The 17,690-nt window shown below is 45.6% G+C and overlaps 1 protein-coding gene across 11 annotated transcripts in view; it reads right to left on the bottom strand.

Annotated features, from left to right (window-relative positions):
- Window positions 1-17,690, bottom strand: part of fbrsl1 (fibrosin-like 1) — a 400,430-nt gene that overhangs the window by 17,140 nt on the left and 365,600 nt on the right. For all 11 annotated transcript variants that reach the window (XM_049577999.1, XM_049578000.1, XM_049577994.1 and 8 more), the window contains one exon: window positions 549-969. In XM_049577999.1, the coding sequence (XP_049433956.1) occupies window positions 549-969 (421 nt within the window). The remainder of the gene's footprint in view (window positions 1-548; window positions 970-17,690) is intronic.

Genomic DNA, 17,690 nt, shown 5'->3' with positions numbered 1-17,690 from the left:
TAAGAATGATTTTCCAATAAAACCACAGACAATGAAATAACAAAGGTGAGGGCAGACTCTGAGAAGATGAGATAAAACGGGAACAGTTGAATGTACTGTATGTTCTGCAGTGTTGCTCAATGAAAAACAGTAAATCTGACAGCTGGTTATTGACTGGAAAATCAATAGCTGCATGCAAACAGTCAATACTGTGTACAATTGTGCAGTAACTTGTCAGGTCAGACTACATCATACTAATTTGGAGATTGGTGCAGTTTATATTATTGCTGTCTGCATTAGACTGGCAGGGGCACATTAAAGGAAAGCTGAGGAGTCTGTGATGTAACAAAATTTCTGCTTCCTTACCTTAGATCTTACACAGACATACCTCAGCTGACGAGCTTAAATTAAAATGCAGCTGAATACGCCACTAACACAGCATCATGGTGTTAAAGTTATACCCTATGTACACTCAATGGTGTGTGCTTTACATTTTATATTAAACACAAACGCCTCCTATCTTGTATGTCCCTGCACCCATCACCACATGTGCCCATGTAACAACATACCTGATGTCGTGGAGGCTGCTGTACTGCAGCGGGTGATGCACCTGGTGGCTGATTACTGGCCGCGTGTGGTGCTGCGGGGGCGGAAGAACACGGGGCTCCTGGTGCAAGTGTGGGTGAGGAGGGTGGGGCTGGGGGTGGGGCGGTGCCCTCAACAGGGGAGGGGTAGGGACAGGGGGCGGTGGTTGCTGCTCCTTCTTAACACTGAGAGGAGGCGGGGTGGGGAGGCACGACCTAGGGGGCTCTGGGGGGGCCGCCGCTGCAGCGGGGGCGGGGGAGCCCGTAGGCGCCGAAGCTGGGGTGGGGCTGGGCACGGGAGGCGTGAAGGGCACCTCACTGTTGCTCTGCTCCTGGCTGCGCTGGAGCCCTGATACTTTGGCTGAGCTACAAGTCTTGGACTCGGGACTCTCATTCGTTGGCACACCTGCGAAGACAAGAAACAGCAAAGTGTAAGAAGAAAATTTGTAAACCCCTTTCTGATAAAGTTCAGATGGTGTGAATTATGTCCTAGCCATGTCAGATGTCGAACCATTTCCTGATGCCTCAATCAGATAAGAGACATCCAAGATTAGCTGTTTGCCACTGAGTGTATTCAGAGCATATACATGATCAATGTTAAGTAAAACATAACTCTCTTCCGCCTATATAATTCTGTCCCGACGTCTTCTGCCCAAGGTTCCTCTTGTTTCCCTCTCCCTAGGTTCCATTAAGTGTTTAATCAGGTCATTTTCATGCTTGACTATAATCAGATGATCCAATTTCTTCCTGCGATCCAGTCAGTATGAATAAATCACAGCTAATTAAAGTTAAATGTCGGCCCCTATTCAGGGCTTTGCTGAGCACACAATCTGGCATGAAATAATTATGTTTCAATTGTGCTGTGAGGAGAGATCGTGGCCCTTTATCTTGGCCTCTCTGCCACTGCGCCTTTCTATCCTCCCTCCCTGATCTTTCAAGGGATTTGGGAAACCACAGCAAAGCACTCTGAACTCCACCACTTTGTCTTTACCATTCATCAGGGGTCTCTTCAACAGACGAGAAGCTTTTATAATCAGCATTCCACCGAACAACGACTTTTCATACTTAGGCTGTTGCAATTTAATGACTGTAATTATATGCTATTGTAGCAGGGAAATGAAAGTGGCAGAAAATGCAGCATCTCGACACCTTTCACATACAAAGAATCTCAAAGCACTTATGAATCTTAATGAAAAAGAAAAGACATTTGGCTATCTTCTACTTCTCAGAAGAGTTAAAAGAAAAGCAAAATGGGCCACAAAGAAATTGGGTTGGAGTAGACGGTAGTGCCACAACTACAATAGCTAAAACACTGCTACAGCTTCTGAACTCATCAAAGCCGCGAGTGGTGGAATACGTTTTAAGCACAGAAACATCACATGCATAGGAAATCAGAGAGAGAAAGTGTTCACACACGGAATGAAAAAGATAGAGACAGAGGAAGAGAGAAGACAGCCTGGTGGAGATGAGGCTCTCTAAGCGGCTCTAATCTACAGCTAAGATGCAGCAGTACTTCAGTCAGAAGGCTTACTAGTGCCTCAATTAAAAAAGCTCCATGGGCACTCTCGACGGTAACAAAAAATGAGAAGAGCCGGGAGCTGCTGTCAAGCCAGTGAGAACTCGACATGCAGCCCACTAATGGAATATCCAGTCCCTATTAACAGCCTGCTTAATCTTTCAAGGATCCTAACACCCATAAAAAGACCAATAAAAAGGCAGGGCAGAGCTTTTATTTTTTTATTTGTTGAGCACCCCCTCCCTCACTCCTTGCATTTTATGAGAGAACTGGGGCTGGCTAAGGTGTCACGATTTTCAAATGAATTCCGGGGTCCAGGCATATATAGACCTCCAGATTTATAGGGGTCTGGGATTTGGATTAAACTGTCAGGCTCTCGACCCTGCAAGCAAGAGAAAAGGAGGAAGACTGAAGGCAGAGACAGAGAGACAAGCACAGACAGACAAACAGGCGATGAAGCAAATATCCACAGTCGAAATGTCGCCGTTGGGTGATGTTGCCGTGGCAACCTGTTCTCCCAGACACAATGCGAGGCAAGTGATACTGAAGGAAGTCTCGCTACGACCACTAGGAGAAGGAGAGGGGTTTCTAATACTAATGCTGGGAAGCCAGGGCCACAGCGAGCGCTGGGTTATCTTAATGATGATTCTAATGGGCTCTAATGGAGGCAGGGAGGTATCAGCCCAGGCCGACCCATCCCTCATTAAAATTACTCTGCAAGCTAAGGCGCACACACGCACCGATGCACACAACAGAAGATGGACACACACAAAAAAGTTTTTTTAGCGTGGGCATTTTGTGCACACACAAACACTATAGCCTCAACGTCTTCATTTTAGTGAAGCACAAAGCGAGAAAAATCAGACCAGATTTATTGCAGAAAGCAAAAGGGCATCATTTTAATTACTTCTTATAAAAGTATAAATGCAGAGTTATTGTGTGATAGCACTTTAAACTGCAGCTCCAGCTTCTTTAGCAGCAAACAGGCTGTCGGGAGTAGTGAACAATTGATGGTAGAAACACTTTTACTGTAAATACTGTCACCTAATACATTGCTTTTTCACTGTTTTGTTTCAGCGGCAGCCATTTTGAGTGTAAACTAATACGCAGTGATAACAAGATGACAGGAATACCTCTCTGACACATGTCACCTAAGGGCTATATGTAGCAAAATCATTGTTTTTCAACAAACACCGTCCCCTCGCCGCAAATCCGCAAAACTGTCAACTGGAGTTTCAAGCGTTTCAACAAACTGCCAAATTCGGCATTTGTTTTGTTCTTCGTTTCCTCAGGACATGGAACACACTTTGCCTGCAATCACATACTGAGGAAAACAGTAGGAAAGCCACAGGCAGTCATGTGAAACAAATGCCATACGAGTGTCTGTACAAAAAATGTGCTGTCCTGAAGCCCTGCCCCGTAAACTTGAGCAGATGGTGTGAGTGAGTCAGGCAGGTTGGAGGGTAGCCCGGTGGTGGGGGGTGGCCCCCACACCTCTCCCGTTAGCTGGGTTAGTGCACCGGGGGGACAGCGACGTTCCCTCGGGGGTGTTGGCAGGTCTGCTCACCAGATGACATCTCATCCCAGTATTGATCTTTTTATAGTTGTTCCTGTGGCCCTGCTTACTCAGGGGAATTGGGCCTTGCCCTGTGCACACGTGCCTGGGTTTGCAGTGATGTGGGGTTGGGGGTTGAAGGGGTGGAGAGAGGAGGGACACAGGGACTAAGGTAGCAGACGGACAACAGGCCACTGGGAATCACTGGTCATGACTGATGTTTCCAGCAGGGAATCTGGGGTGAACACAGTGTCGCTACACAGCTGTTCCTGCCTCCAATATCCTTCACTTGTGACCCTGTTTGTCCCTGTGGAACATCTGGAGAGCTGGCACTGATCTGGTCCTATGTGGCCTTTACGCCGCCAGATGGCCCAGCTTTGAATGGCTTGGACCAGTATGGAATGGCTTGGCTTTGAGCTGGACTAGGATGGGCTGGGTGTCATCATCCAAGACACATCAATGAAGGATAGTGTGGCTACATGCTGTGACCAGGATATTCCTCTGAGGCATGGTCTATTGACAGATGCCATGTCAAGAACATGATGCACAGGCCCTGAAGGACAGCTCTACATGTTTGCTTTTAAATGCTTGGAGTTGCAAAACTGTAGCCTTTAAAAAGCGTTCACTTTGAAGCTTTTTTCGAACCACTTTATTTTAAACACACACCTGGCTACTGGAAAATGGACCCAATGACCTCATGAATGAGACGAGGACCCTAGAGAATATTCTCACTCAGCCTCCAACTAAAACCCTCAGCAAACTATTGCTGTGAATGCAAATACGAGTGTTGTTACCACGATGCCAGTATATACAACAGCCAGGGAAACAGAACCTGTATGCAAAAAGCCTTTTCAGATTAGATATGAGGGTATGCAAATTCTCCCTTTGACAAGGGGGGTCGGGGGCTAAGAGAAGCTTAAGGCCACTGGGTGTTCTCATTGACTAGGCAAACACTGCGGTTCACTCCCTTCATGGCTTTGCCAAAGCATAAACAGTCAGGGCACTGATAAAATAAGGACATGAACAGACAGATATTTAAATAGAGCGGCATATCTGCTGAAAGACGTTGGAGGATGCAGACGGTATGTGAGAATGCACGCTGCCTTGATCCGTCTCCCGCTGGCTCTGGTTGACAGAATATTCTGCTGCTCTTGACGGTTGAGCTCACAATGATTTGGTTTTTGTACCTCTCTAGACAAGCAATCTGCACAGAGCCAAAGCTTAGCTCACGAGTGAGTGACTGTGGAAGATGGCTATAACAGATACTGGCAGAAGGCAGGAAACCGCAGTCTTGCCAATCAACACTTCATTGCTGTGAGGTATTCTGTCATAAAAAAAAGGTGGGGTGATTTCAACAAAATGATTTTTGTATGAGAGGAACAGAAGGGCTGAGCAGTGTTGAATCATTGTGCTAATAATAAAATCATAGGAGAAATTTGCAATGGCTTGCTTTCCCTCACACTATTTAATCTGCCTCGAGCATCTCCAAGCTGGTAACGAGGGGAGCCAAGGCGACGTTTTTGCAAATCACTCAGAGATGTTAATGGGGGAGTGGACGCGGAGAAAGCTGGCCAAGATAGCTAAAGAGTGGGGACAGCTGGCACGTTTCAATTATTTCTCTCTGTCTCTTCGCTGCAGCTGACAAAAGGAGTGGATGGCAGCAGAATGGGGATGGGTGTTAAGCTGTAACACGTTTACAGTCAAAGCCCAGGCATAAATTGAGAACCTAATGTTCATTTCAGAGAGCTGGCAGCTCAAGCTGCGGGATGAGAATCAGTTTTTCCTGCGCATATCTGATCCCAATTCAAACACCAGCCATATGGTGCAGGACACATATGCCATTCACCTCTCATGGCACATATGCCTGTTGTGGAAGGGAGGCAAATGACGTAGAGCACATCTTCAAATTGGAGAGGAAAGAGAGGGAGCGACGGAGGTCTAAATGTTGACTGTCTAAATCCTTTTGTGTCATATACGGTCCAGTGGTGCTCCAAAAGTGATGTTAAACCATCATTAACCCCTGGCTATAATGTGCTGCAGAGAAGCAAGACGCCTCTACATTTCCCTGTTCTTCCCTGAATCTCCATCAGAGCCCATCCCCCTGCAGAGCTGTTTTCTAGCAGAGCTCATGTGCTCTGTGACTGCCATCAGTCTCAGCGTCTTATGAACACAGCCGGGTCATCTAAGGTCAGTGCCACTGGGCTCTCCTAAATAAAAGGGTGGACATCTTGGAACTTTCAACAGAAAAGCTCAAGTCTAATGGCTCCTCTGACACGGCCCACCCTGCCAGCCAGGAATTTGACCCCTTTCACTGTCACTGACCCTTCACCGACCCTGGTGACCATTCGTACCCTGAGGCTGCTGTGGACAGACAGCCAACAGGCAGGGAAAGGGAGGGACGATGTGAACTTTAAGATGATTTTTGTGTTGAAAAGAAGGGGAGCCTTCAGGAGTTATTTGTGCAATGCTGCAAGCACTAGCCTTATCATTTCATTAATTAGCATGACACGGCTGCCTGATGGACTTGAACGCCGCCGCGGCAGCTGTCTCAATTGATTACGGCAGTGGACGTGGTGCTGCAATTATCGAGGTGACTGGAGACAACGCCTGCCACTTCTAATAAAGGACTTAACTCCTGCTTCCCACATCACAGCACAGCGGTGGGAGGACAGTGGCAGCCTCCCTGTGTCTTCCATACCTTTAAGACCTTTTCAGAGTCTCTCCATGGGCTGCCGTGGAGCTCAGTGTGGGCTGTAGTTCTTGAGCAGCATGTCAGCTTTACTTAAGCTCGCATACCGCCTGAACAGTATCACTTTGGTGCCCCACAGGAAAGCATCCTCTATTAGCCCACCAACTGGCTCACAATCCACAGAGAATGGACGGAAAGGAGGTAGGAGAGAAAGAAAGAGGGGGGAAAGACTGAGATGTAAGAGACACAAAGATAGGGGGGCTTTTGTCAGGAAGCTTCAAGTCCAAACAGAAATAGAGGGAGTAAGTGCTCAGCAATGTAAACAGAGGGCAATGCTTTCCAGCCTCATTTCATGTATGAACATGCATGAAGCCCACATGCCTCTAAGTGGATATAATATTATCTTTCAGTGCCGTACTGATTACTTCTCAATGGAAGGGAAATGGCTGGGTGAAAATCCTTCAACAAATCCTAAGTGGCATGACAGTGGGCTGAAAGAGCCTGCATGTTTTTCTTTTCCTCCTCCTCCATCTCCATTTTCACTCCCCACTCAGAAAGCAAAGCAACAATTGGAAGTTGACAGCTCCTAACCGTTCGCCATACCTCATTTGCTGTTTTGACATATGCAGCCATTGCTATTTAGTGCTATGAAAGGGCTAGAACAAACATCTTTGCCGACATATCATATTTCCTCAAGTGTTTTGCAGATACAAGTGTATGTCCGTGTGAGCATTACAAGCTGTGGTTTAGACTAACAACTCACCTGCTTCATACAAATACAGCAGCCATTTTCCTAATGTCAAATAATACCTTCTGACAGCCAAGAATGCTGAGGCAGCTAGCTTATCAAGTGGTGCCATTCCATAGGTGCCTAAAAACAAATATCTCTTTATCAACGACTGCCAGAGAACGACATCGTCAATCAACCACCACACTTTTTCTTCTTGACATGTTTACTTGTTGAAACATCCTGTTATTACAGGCCAGAGCTGCTGATCAAAGCTCAGGGTTCTCAGCCATTCAAAAGATCACAACGTGCATCACAGCATCCCGCAGGAATTTCATTGCATTGGGTCGAAAAAAGAAATGACTAAAAACAATCTCTGTTGCCAACCTATTTGCAACCACAGCATCAACAAATACTTTAACAAGTTTAACTTCCCAAACTCCAACCACATATACCTCTCATGTGCATGTGTACAATGTCTCATGTAGATGATTCAGTCAATACAGATGACAGACACTTTTTAGATTCACTTATTATTACTTATAATTATTGATGCATTTTTGGATAACCTTTTATTTTTCTCATAATTGTCTTAAAAATATGAATCATTGTGGAAAATGCTCATCATATTTTCACAGAGCTAAAGATGAGAAATGTTGGCGGCATATCTGTCTGATAAATGACTTCAACGATTAACTGGTGATCAAAATCAATATTTAAAAGTTAATATTTATTCAATCATTTAAGGACTCATCATTTTATTGATATTCACTATAAATGCACACTTATCAGAAACAGTGTTTGACCATTAAAAATTGAATTTGAATTGACCATAGTACACACACTCTAGCAAACTGTACTGAGTATCTGATGAATGATCTGGAGTGTATGTGAAATTTCCCCCACAGGGAGAATGCAATAGGGTAAGATCTTAGTGGACTATTTGTCCAAAGATAGCACCCCAGTGTGCACTAAAGTGCTTGGGCTTAAGTTTCACATATCTGCGGCCCCCAGGGAAACACACTGTCCGGTATAGACACACTGATGTAATCAATGCCTCTTCTATAGGAGGATCCTGCTGCTGAGCTGCTCCTGGGGTGCTGCTCGGTAATTAGGCTTACAGATGGAGACCCAGCAGCTGTTGAAGACTAGACTGGAGCTGCCATTTTTCCCTGCTAATGGCTAAACGCCAAAAGAGCTGCGTTTCTTACGAGTTACAAGACGTTTTTTTCTGCAACAGAAGAAATCTCGCACAAGCCTGGGTTTTCTTTTTTCTTTCTTTTTTTTCTCTACATGTCAAGGCTGATGACACACATAGAGGACCGAGGTGGGGATGTTTGGAATAGCTCTCATACAGAGCTTAGTTAGACAAACACATACAAAAGCTTTCTTAAAATGTTTCCCCTCCCTCTCCAGCAACCACCATGTTCTCCACCATTGCAGGAAAAGAGTGACAATTGGAGGGTGTATCAGGTTCGCAAACATTTGCTCTCCTTTCCTGCACTCCATTCATCATTCTTGATTAGAGAGAGAGTATGACAGTGGAGGGGTGATAAAGTGACCCAGACTGGGGGAGATAGAGAGAGAGGGAGGTTAGTTAATAAGGCAGAGGAGAGGTGAAAGGGAGCAGAGGGCGGGGAGTTGTATCAGGTTAACTAATGGAGACAAGGTCCGATCCTGACCTGTGGAGCTGCTGCTAACCAAAACCCACCACTGTCTGCCCTCATTGCCTCTAAGGCTGAGCCACACATACAGGCAGACAGCAACACAAACAGACACACACACAGAGGAAGGGGAATCAGGGTCTGGCCTCCTCAAGCTGTAGTGGACAAGGAACATTAACAACAGCCTGCACGTTTTCAGGGCTGCTATGAGCTGCCGCATTTCGCTGTGGCGTCCTGAGTGCGGCGAGTGAAGAATTGATTTGTTTGGAGTGTGAAGGCGGTGTGTCAGTTTGGGGAAATGTGTGAATGTGAGTGTGTCTGGGAGGAGAGGAGGAGGGGGTGCACGGTGAAACAGGAGTGAAATTGGACTCAGAAACGAGCCAAATCGCTTGTGAGATGAAACAGACTACACCAGGAAAAAAAAAACAAAAAAACAAGACAACACAAGGCCCAAGAAAAGTGTCGAGCAAGGCAGGCTGGCACAAAAGCAAAAAAACAGAAACAAAACAAAACAAACACACTTTTCTTTCTGCTCGACATATTTCAGACTGCAGATGACAAAACAACACTGAAAGAGTTAGAGGAATCAAGATCAAACCGCCAAGTGTGTCTGACTGTTTCATGAATGCGTGTCGAAGCGGAGGCTCCACACCACATCAAACCCTGTAAATTCTCCTGAAAGCCTCCTCTCTCCCTTTAGCAGCCCGCGCTTAGATTATTGTGTGCAGCTAAAAGGTAAGTGCTGGGAGTGTCACACTTGAGAGTGTGTTTTAAGCACCATAAAGTATCAAGACCCAGATGGCTCATCCTGCCTGAAATACATGTCCACTCTACCTCGGCTCCGGTGGCACCTGCTACCCGGATTAGGTCAGTGCTACGCCAACCCAGCACACTAATACAGTGTGCCGCAGCTGATAAGGAGCCCAGGGCACTTCAGCACTTGCCCCACACTTAGCAGTTGATGAGTCAATACCTGTATCATTAGTGATAGCGCTAGCTGCATATAGATCTTTTCCATAAACACAGGGAGCAGTGACTCTGATGTAATTTGTCACTGTTAGGCCTCAACAGATGTGGTCTTTTAAGGGTCGATATCTGTGCTGATGGTTTTGGACTGAGTCTGAAGATGACTGGTTTAGGTTGTGCTTCCCGATATGTTTAAATATTTCACCTTCCTGATGGTTTGGATTACCATTTTAAGATGTGATTATCATTAAAACCAAGTTTGATTTCCATGTTACAAAAAGACACTGTAAATACTGTCCTGCATCAACTGAAGTTAGCAACAGTCTGCTAGCAAGTGTGCGACCAAAAGACAAGAAGAGAAAGAGTGTGAGTGTGTGTGACTGTGACCCATGACAGTGAGCCTTTAGAACATTTTCAGCAGTACCGTGATAATGCTTAAAACCGTGATAATTTTGCTAATGCTATGCTAATAATAATGCTATAATCCTGTAGCCTGGTTCCAGACCATAGACCCCGCCCACTCAACTGAGTAGGCTTGCATCTCTGGTCTGGCATACTTCAATGAATTTGCGATTTATCTCGTCCAAACGATGGACGGACCAATGAATGCTGGGGGTCTAGCGATTAGCCAATCAGCGCCACGCTGATGTCAAGCTGTACGCCGGTGGGTAACTGGTGAGGATAGCAACAATGGCGACCGCTACAGATCCTACAGACCACATTAACGATGCTATCGAAGTATTTCTCCACTATTCGCGTTAATGGAAGACCAGATTAAGGAAGCTGCTAAACTGGATTTAACGGCGATGCAGCTGGGCGTGCACGATGACGGAGACTTTTTAAACGGGCAATGCTCGCTTGTTTTCGGCACCCCTGAGGCACGGATACTAATGACGTCAGATTCTGGGTGAAATCGCCTTCAATGGAAGCCATGTCAGACTGAAGGTTCTGGGAGCTTCAGTCTGACTCAGGCTAATAATCCTGATATGAAATTTTCATACCGTTTCAACTGTAATTTGCATCTTCTTCTGCACTCAGCTTGTCACAGCTTCCTCCCACTATTTAGAGTAGTACAGCAGGACCGGTCTAAACCTCACTCACATGCGTGCAGATTCTGATCAATCAGATGACACTTAACAGCGCGGGCTCTGTTTGATTGGCCAGAGAGTTAGCAGCATGGCGCGTGTCAGACAAAATAAAGCAGACAAGGAAGGATAAAATGTGATATAACTTGCAGCCCTGCATCGGCTAAGGTAACAAAAACAGAACGATTATTAGTTCCAGGTGAATATAAACTGATGACAAGATAGTTATGAATATTAGAAACCATTTCTGCCAATAGATGCTCCTAAATCCCACAAACTGGGCCTTTAAGAACAAAGAGTGCAGGACTGATCAGTGCGACAATATACCGTAAACGTAATCAATCAAACTGCAGAGGTGGAAAACACTAATCTCAACAAAAAGCAAATATCAGCAAGACCATATATCAGTCTAACCCTGGTCGATACTGCTGATAGTGCTCTGTACACACTTCTCCATGGGTCATGTGGCATTGGAGCTAGTTCCCTCTGTCCTTCCCAAAGCAAACAGCAGTGAAATCCCAGCCCTGCTGCTCACCCCTCCACACAGCAGCAGCATTAACCCAGCAGCCAGGGAGGTTGGAGCCCATGCTCTGTTGAATGGGGTTTTACAGCCAGTCAGAGGCCATTAGGGGCCCCGCCACCAGGGCCCAGCGCAGGGAATTCACCGGTAGCCAAAAACAACAGCCAAACAGATGACCGCTTGAATATTGGAGGAGACCACACTGTGCATGTTCTTTTTTTTTAACCATCCCTGAAATGGCCAAAATGCAGGCCCCTGTGTCTCAGCGAATTACCGCCTGTGTGTTAACAAACACTGGGACGATTAATGGTGCTCGTGCCCAGTGAAATACAGGACGGAACACAAGCCCTTTCTCAGCAGTGCGTGTCGGGTTACTACTTTCACCATGTGTTGAGTTCAAGGCTAATAGCTAGGCTCTATTACAAACTTCTCCAAACCCAACTCTCTGTCAAACATACTGTACCAGTTCAAGCCTGCGGTATTGTTTCTTGACAGAGTGGCTATGATGAGCCACTGACAGAAACATGGATGCTAATATGCTGCCACTGGAAAGGTATGAAGCTCAGAAACACTGAACAAACAGCATAAGAGGACCACCCATATGGAAATACTTGGAAAATACTTTATATGGCAGGCTGCTATTTCTGTTTGATTTGAGATCTCGTTCCCTGGGTTCATCTCCTTTCTCCCCAGAATCCTCTCTGGCATATTCTTCTAATGCATGGACGTCCTTGTCCGTCATGGAATCTGAAGCATTTTACATCCGCTCTGTTCCTGGCGATGGTTTTCCCATCTTTACAAGCCTGTGTGAACCGCTTCCCAAAATGTCCAATCCATTACAAGCATGTTTGTAATATCCATCTAGGCTGACGACTGTCCCCTTGCCAGCGATTGTACATTATCCAAGCGTCGTGTTTGGCCACAATCGCCTACCATCTGGCTTTGTCAATGAGCGTTACAGCCTCATCTGCAAACAACATTGGCTCTGAACCGCTCAACACAGATGAGCTTAAAACGGGAACTGGGATCTTCAAACAAATGCAGGGCGGGGGAAAAACCCACTCTTGCTGGCAGAAGGACTGGAGCTTGGAAGAAAGGATTAAAAACAAGAAAACCTGCAAGTGATCACAGGCGACACGCTTTACATTTCAGGCCTGACAGTAGTGATAAGACGCTGGTCATGTATTCTCCCAAGTAAACAATGAAAATGCCTTCCACACTGCAGCTGGCTGTGTCTCCATTGGAGGAGGAGGAGGATTAAGATTAGACAGAAGATGTGATGAGAGCTACTGCTCTCTAGAGTTATCCTTTCTAAATTCTTCTCTTTATCCCCTCTAACAAAAAAAAAAGAAGACAAAAAACAAGGAGCCTACATCCATTTGAGCCAATGGTGCTTCCCTGCTGAGATGGGAGTCAACCTGTGTTTTACAAGTTGGTCAGCTAACTGCAGAGCCTGCAGCTTTTCTGCCAAAAAGCTTTTCCCTAGTCAGGGAGCCTCCGATTTCCACACTCACTGGTGAAGCATGAGCTCCATTCACAAGGCTAAGACCTTAGTTTATCATGAAGCAGTTAGTGAACTACACCACAGTAAGACTACTGATAAGAGCGGGTGGGTTCAACTTCGCTGTCAATGGGATTTCTTTGCTTAAAATAGTCATTTATTGAATTATCTTTTTTTCTGTGATGCCATTGAGCTTTGCCAAAAAATACTCATCATATCTTAACCTTTTGTATCCATGACAGTAATCCTGTAACCTAATTTCAACATTGAGAATGCCTTCTCTGCTGTGGGTTCACAATTGATGGCTGCACAAATAGAAATGTCAGCTGAAGTGGAAGTGTCACCTGCAGGTCAAAGCCACAGTATAAATTCACATGTGCTTTTTTTCTAACATAGTGTGCAATGCGACTGATGGCGTGGTAGCTGAGGTGTGGTATGTGAGGAGAATAGTGTGCATGAAAAATCCAGGATGGCAGTAAGCTGGTATTTTATCATTTAACCTGAACTGAAGAGACAGCAGTAAAAAAGCCTCAGGGGAGTACTGGCCTCTGTTGTGTATAGGAGATGGCTTTGAGGCTGCACAGTAATGCTCAGTATTGAAGTGATTCAATATATTTACTTTGACTTGATCTTATACACTGTATGTGCCAACCTGTTCTTAACAGTAAGGTGGAAGCACAACTCAGAGGTGACACACCCCTGGCATTATACACTGCAGATGTATAGAAAAAGTCCAGCGGACATAATGCTGGTCATGCCCCTGACAACTTATCCTAAACCTCCCTCATGGCCTTTAGTGATTTTGTAATTGCTCCCTCTCCACAGCTAAAGCTGAATCCATATTCAGTCAATGAACACAGAGCCACACAATGGAGCCTAATCACACAGCCTTCAATGTGACTCCCATTTTCTGTCACAATAGCTGATCACCACCCACAGGCTCGCTGACACGCATGACAGGCACTGATAGGGCTGACTGACAGGTGTCAAACGTCCTGACGTGTAATGGCTAACATAGACAAGAGGGAGAAACACACTGCATATCTAGCAGAGTTTCTGTTTCACAATTGAAGCTCAACCAGCAGTGACCCAATACTCTAAACAGGAGCTAAGTTAATATTTCATGCACACTGGGCTCTCTGCACAGAGCAGTCACTTTTCTAATGGATGTAATAGTGCTCTAAAGGGGCCACAGAGTGCACACAGGGATAGCATGACATATCAGCAGTGGTTTTACAAGCCGGCTAATTGCCGTGCATAGAAAATCAGAAGTGTCTTTGAAAACAGGCCGCTTGTAAGAGAAGGTGCAGTTTGACATCACTTCCTGAATCATACAAAACCAAACAATTCCCTTCAGTCAGCTTTTCAAGGTGCCAGGCCATAGAGGGATTGTGGGTAATGCGGCTTGGTCCCTTTGACTGCCTGCCACTCTACATAAATACTACATGACGACGTAATCGTAATTTAAAACGCTATAAATATTGAAGAAGAATTAAAATAATTTATGGAACACTGCAGTGTAAATGGATGTGTGTGTTAAGTGTATGTGTGTGTGGCAGTGTTTTGTCTCCTTTCGCTCCGCTCTCGCAGTGTATGCTGAAGCGATGGGCAGCGGCGGTGCAAGCTGGGAATTCTGTAATTGCTTTTTCTGTCCCTGAAGCAGGCCTTCCTGCTTTAAATCAAAAAAGGCAATCTCTGTCAGTAATGGCTCAATTAATAATTAAACACGTGTCTTATCTCCGCCGAGCTCCCCCTATTTATTTTCATCTCTCCGACAGGGATGGCTGCACAAACAGCATTAGCACTATCAATAAAGGGAGCATTAATATCAGCCCCTTTCTCCAAAAACAAATCACCCAGCTCATAAACTGTCCTGTGTCTGTGAACAGTAATAACCCAAAGATTAATAAAGAAACAAGCCATTTTCTTTGGTTTTCTCCAATTTCTCCCAAGTATTTTCTCTCCCTGAACTGAGAGTGTTAGCTTACCCATCTGCCTTCTGTATTCAGCTAGGAGTATGTACCTTTTTAATATTTAAATTAAATCAGGGGAACACATGAGCTGCTGTTCAAGCTCAGGAACAAGTAAGGTGGTGTTGGATGCAAGAGAAATGGTTTCGTTAATGCATCCAAAAACGACCAACCTCCAGCCCTCTTTTGCACACAGTGTGACTGTCACATACGAGTGCCCAAACCCCAAAACACCAGAGCCTGACCATAAGTGCTATGTCAATACAGTAACACTGGTCCTCTTGATAAAGAAAGCATGTCCTGCAAGCTGCCTGGACTTTGTCAAACAAATCACAGCAGGTACTGGAGGTGAGCTTCACCAGGCTTAGATTCCACAGTGGTGATGGCTGCTTTCAATTCCAGCGCTTGCTAATCTGGCTGTGCGAAGCCTCTGCAGCCCTTGTGTTTTTCCAACAACATGTCTGCCCTCCAGTCATCTAGCCAGCCAGCCAGCCAGCCAGCCACACTCTCCATCTACCTCCACTCAATCCTGATTCAACGGCGGCGAAAAGCTGATTAGTTGGTCAGAGGGTCAACCTCCATTCATTATTTAATGGGTGAGAGGCTGCAAACAGTCAGGCCGGCTGCCGAGGTTAGTGATACATTACACTGACCTGGCCAGAGGAGAGCTGCCCGGCCGAATACAAACATGCTCTCTCATCTACTTCACTATGCCTGAGATGCCCCCAATCCCCCCTGCCCCTGACCTTGCCGCTCTTTCTCCAATCACCATCTTTTCTCCCTTTCCCGGCATTCAGAATCCAGCAGGTGGGACTGAGTTTCATTCTCCTGTAAGCTTGTACTGCAGGAGCAGGCCCATAGCTATGGCTGGCCCAGGTAACAGATGAAGAAGAGGAGAAGGAGAAGGAGGAGGAGGCGAAGGAGGCCATAGCTCTTTTATTGACATGCAGCAAACAGCAGTGGCGGAACAAAGGCCACTCAGCACCTATTGAGGGAGCAGGCCTGCAGACAGGGTGGTTGATTAGCGATTCGACACGGGGACCCTGGACTGTGTAGCACATAATGAGAGCTTAGGGAGCTAGCCATGAGCCGATGGGGGAAGGAGGTATGGAGGAGGCGGGCTGAGGATAGAAGAGGGGAGAGGCGGGGTTCTACCATAAGGAATTGATTTCCCACAATAGAAGATTGATATATGAGTAAAAGGGCTCCAAAGGAAAAAAATGGCAAGGGTATGGGCAGATCCTAAATCCTTAAGCTACAGCATTGGTAATGTGTTTATATATAAACAGTTAGAGGATAAGCCTTAAATCCACTGCCAAGCTAAATGGTTTATGCATCTTTTTTGTTTGTTTACTTCTGTGTCAATTAAGCAAATTGGTCCAACATCCCTGACGAGCAGGAGATCTAAAGTGACTGGATTTTACATTCATGTCCAAAAGCTTCTATCTCCCTGAACACCACAGTAACCCCGTCTTTACCTTTCATGCGGCCTCAGAGAGATGTTAACAGAGTCAGATGCGCACGATGGCAGTTGTGTGTGTGTGTGTGTGTGTATGTATGTGTGTGTGCTTTTTTTTCCTTCTTCGTCTGCACGCTCTCTCCTTCCTTTGTTCCACTGGTCTAATCCAGTATGTGTGGGCCGGTAAGTTTAATGGAAACAATTTATTAAGTCCGGCTTAAAATGCCATCTGCAGCTAAGCCTCCCAAAGCCGCTAAGCTCCTGGTTTCGCCCCGGAGCTTGCTGTGTTCACGCTTACTGTAATGCTCTGTTTAAAATGAGCACAACGGGTCAAAATTAATCAGGATTACAAGGGCACAAATCCACTTCAGAAATGGGTTTTCTACCAATCTTTCTCCCGCTATCCCAAGATGGCCCAGGTTTGTCTGGTGGACCGCACACCGCACAGGTTTACCCTCACACTGGCAGGTAGCACCAAACTTGGACAACAGGAACCGAGAGAGTACAAGGGGGCAGGAAAAGATGTTGCTGAGACTGTACTTTAAAACCCACAGCTACAACATTCAACATAGTCACTGCAGATTCCAAAATGTTCTTCTCAGATATTTCTAGCTGCTGACAGCTAGGTGATAACTCCCCACCACTTCCATAAGCACAGCATTGTGAAATGTTATAAGAAGGCCTACCAGGGAACTGTTTATCTGTGCTCTGTGGAGGTGCCCTGTACATGCTCGGCAGCTACATTTAGCTTCTCATTCGCCTTCAAGCAAGTGACAACAGCAAACTCTGACCTGCGATTCAATAAGAGTATCCCTGAGTGGAGCACAAGTCTTCACAGTGCTTTTACTTAAACATGCCATCCTCCAGGAAATCAATAATTTGCAGGAGGTTTAAGACAGGAAATAAACAAAAACCAATAACTGTTAGATAATGCTCGCCCTTTGCTGTACCTTCCTACCTCAAACCACCAACACAGACAGACATTCAGCAGAACTTGTGCTAGCTCTTGGGTAACAACATCCAAAGACAACTGCAGTGTATCTGCTGTGTTATTACACATACTATTAGGTTCTATTATCGGTACTGTGAGCTCGCGATGCAGAGATGACGAAAAGTAAATACGAGGGAAAGAAGGCAAGGGTGTCTGGGTTTTGCCCAAAACCATGTTCTGTGTGCATAATTACAGCGCTCTGCCTTCGCTGATTACTATGTTGGTCTTTCCTCTCCTCTATTAACCCTGAACCATTTCATTAACATGACAGACTGTGGGCCTGTGTGCAATTTGGACTTAACCTCAACTGTTTGTACCCGTAACAGCTCACCAAAATAAAGTTCGGAAAGGAGCACAGTGTTGAAAGGCAAGGAAGAGTTAAAAGAAACAACACTCATTACCTAGAGGAATGTACAAGCCAAACATCATCACAGCATTATATATTTATGTGTGCTATAATGTTTGTGTGTGTGTGCGTGCGTGT

The sequence above is a fragment of the Epinephelus fuscoguttatus genome, linkage group LG6, assembly GCF_011397635.1.
Source record: "Epinephelus fuscoguttatus linkage group LG6, E.fuscoguttatus.final_Chr_v1".
Taxonomy (NCBI): Eukaryota; Metazoa; Chordata; class Actinopteri; order Perciformes; family Serranidae; genus Epinephelus; species Epinephelus fuscoguttatus.
This window is presented reverse-complemented; position numbering and strand designations above follow the sequence as displayed.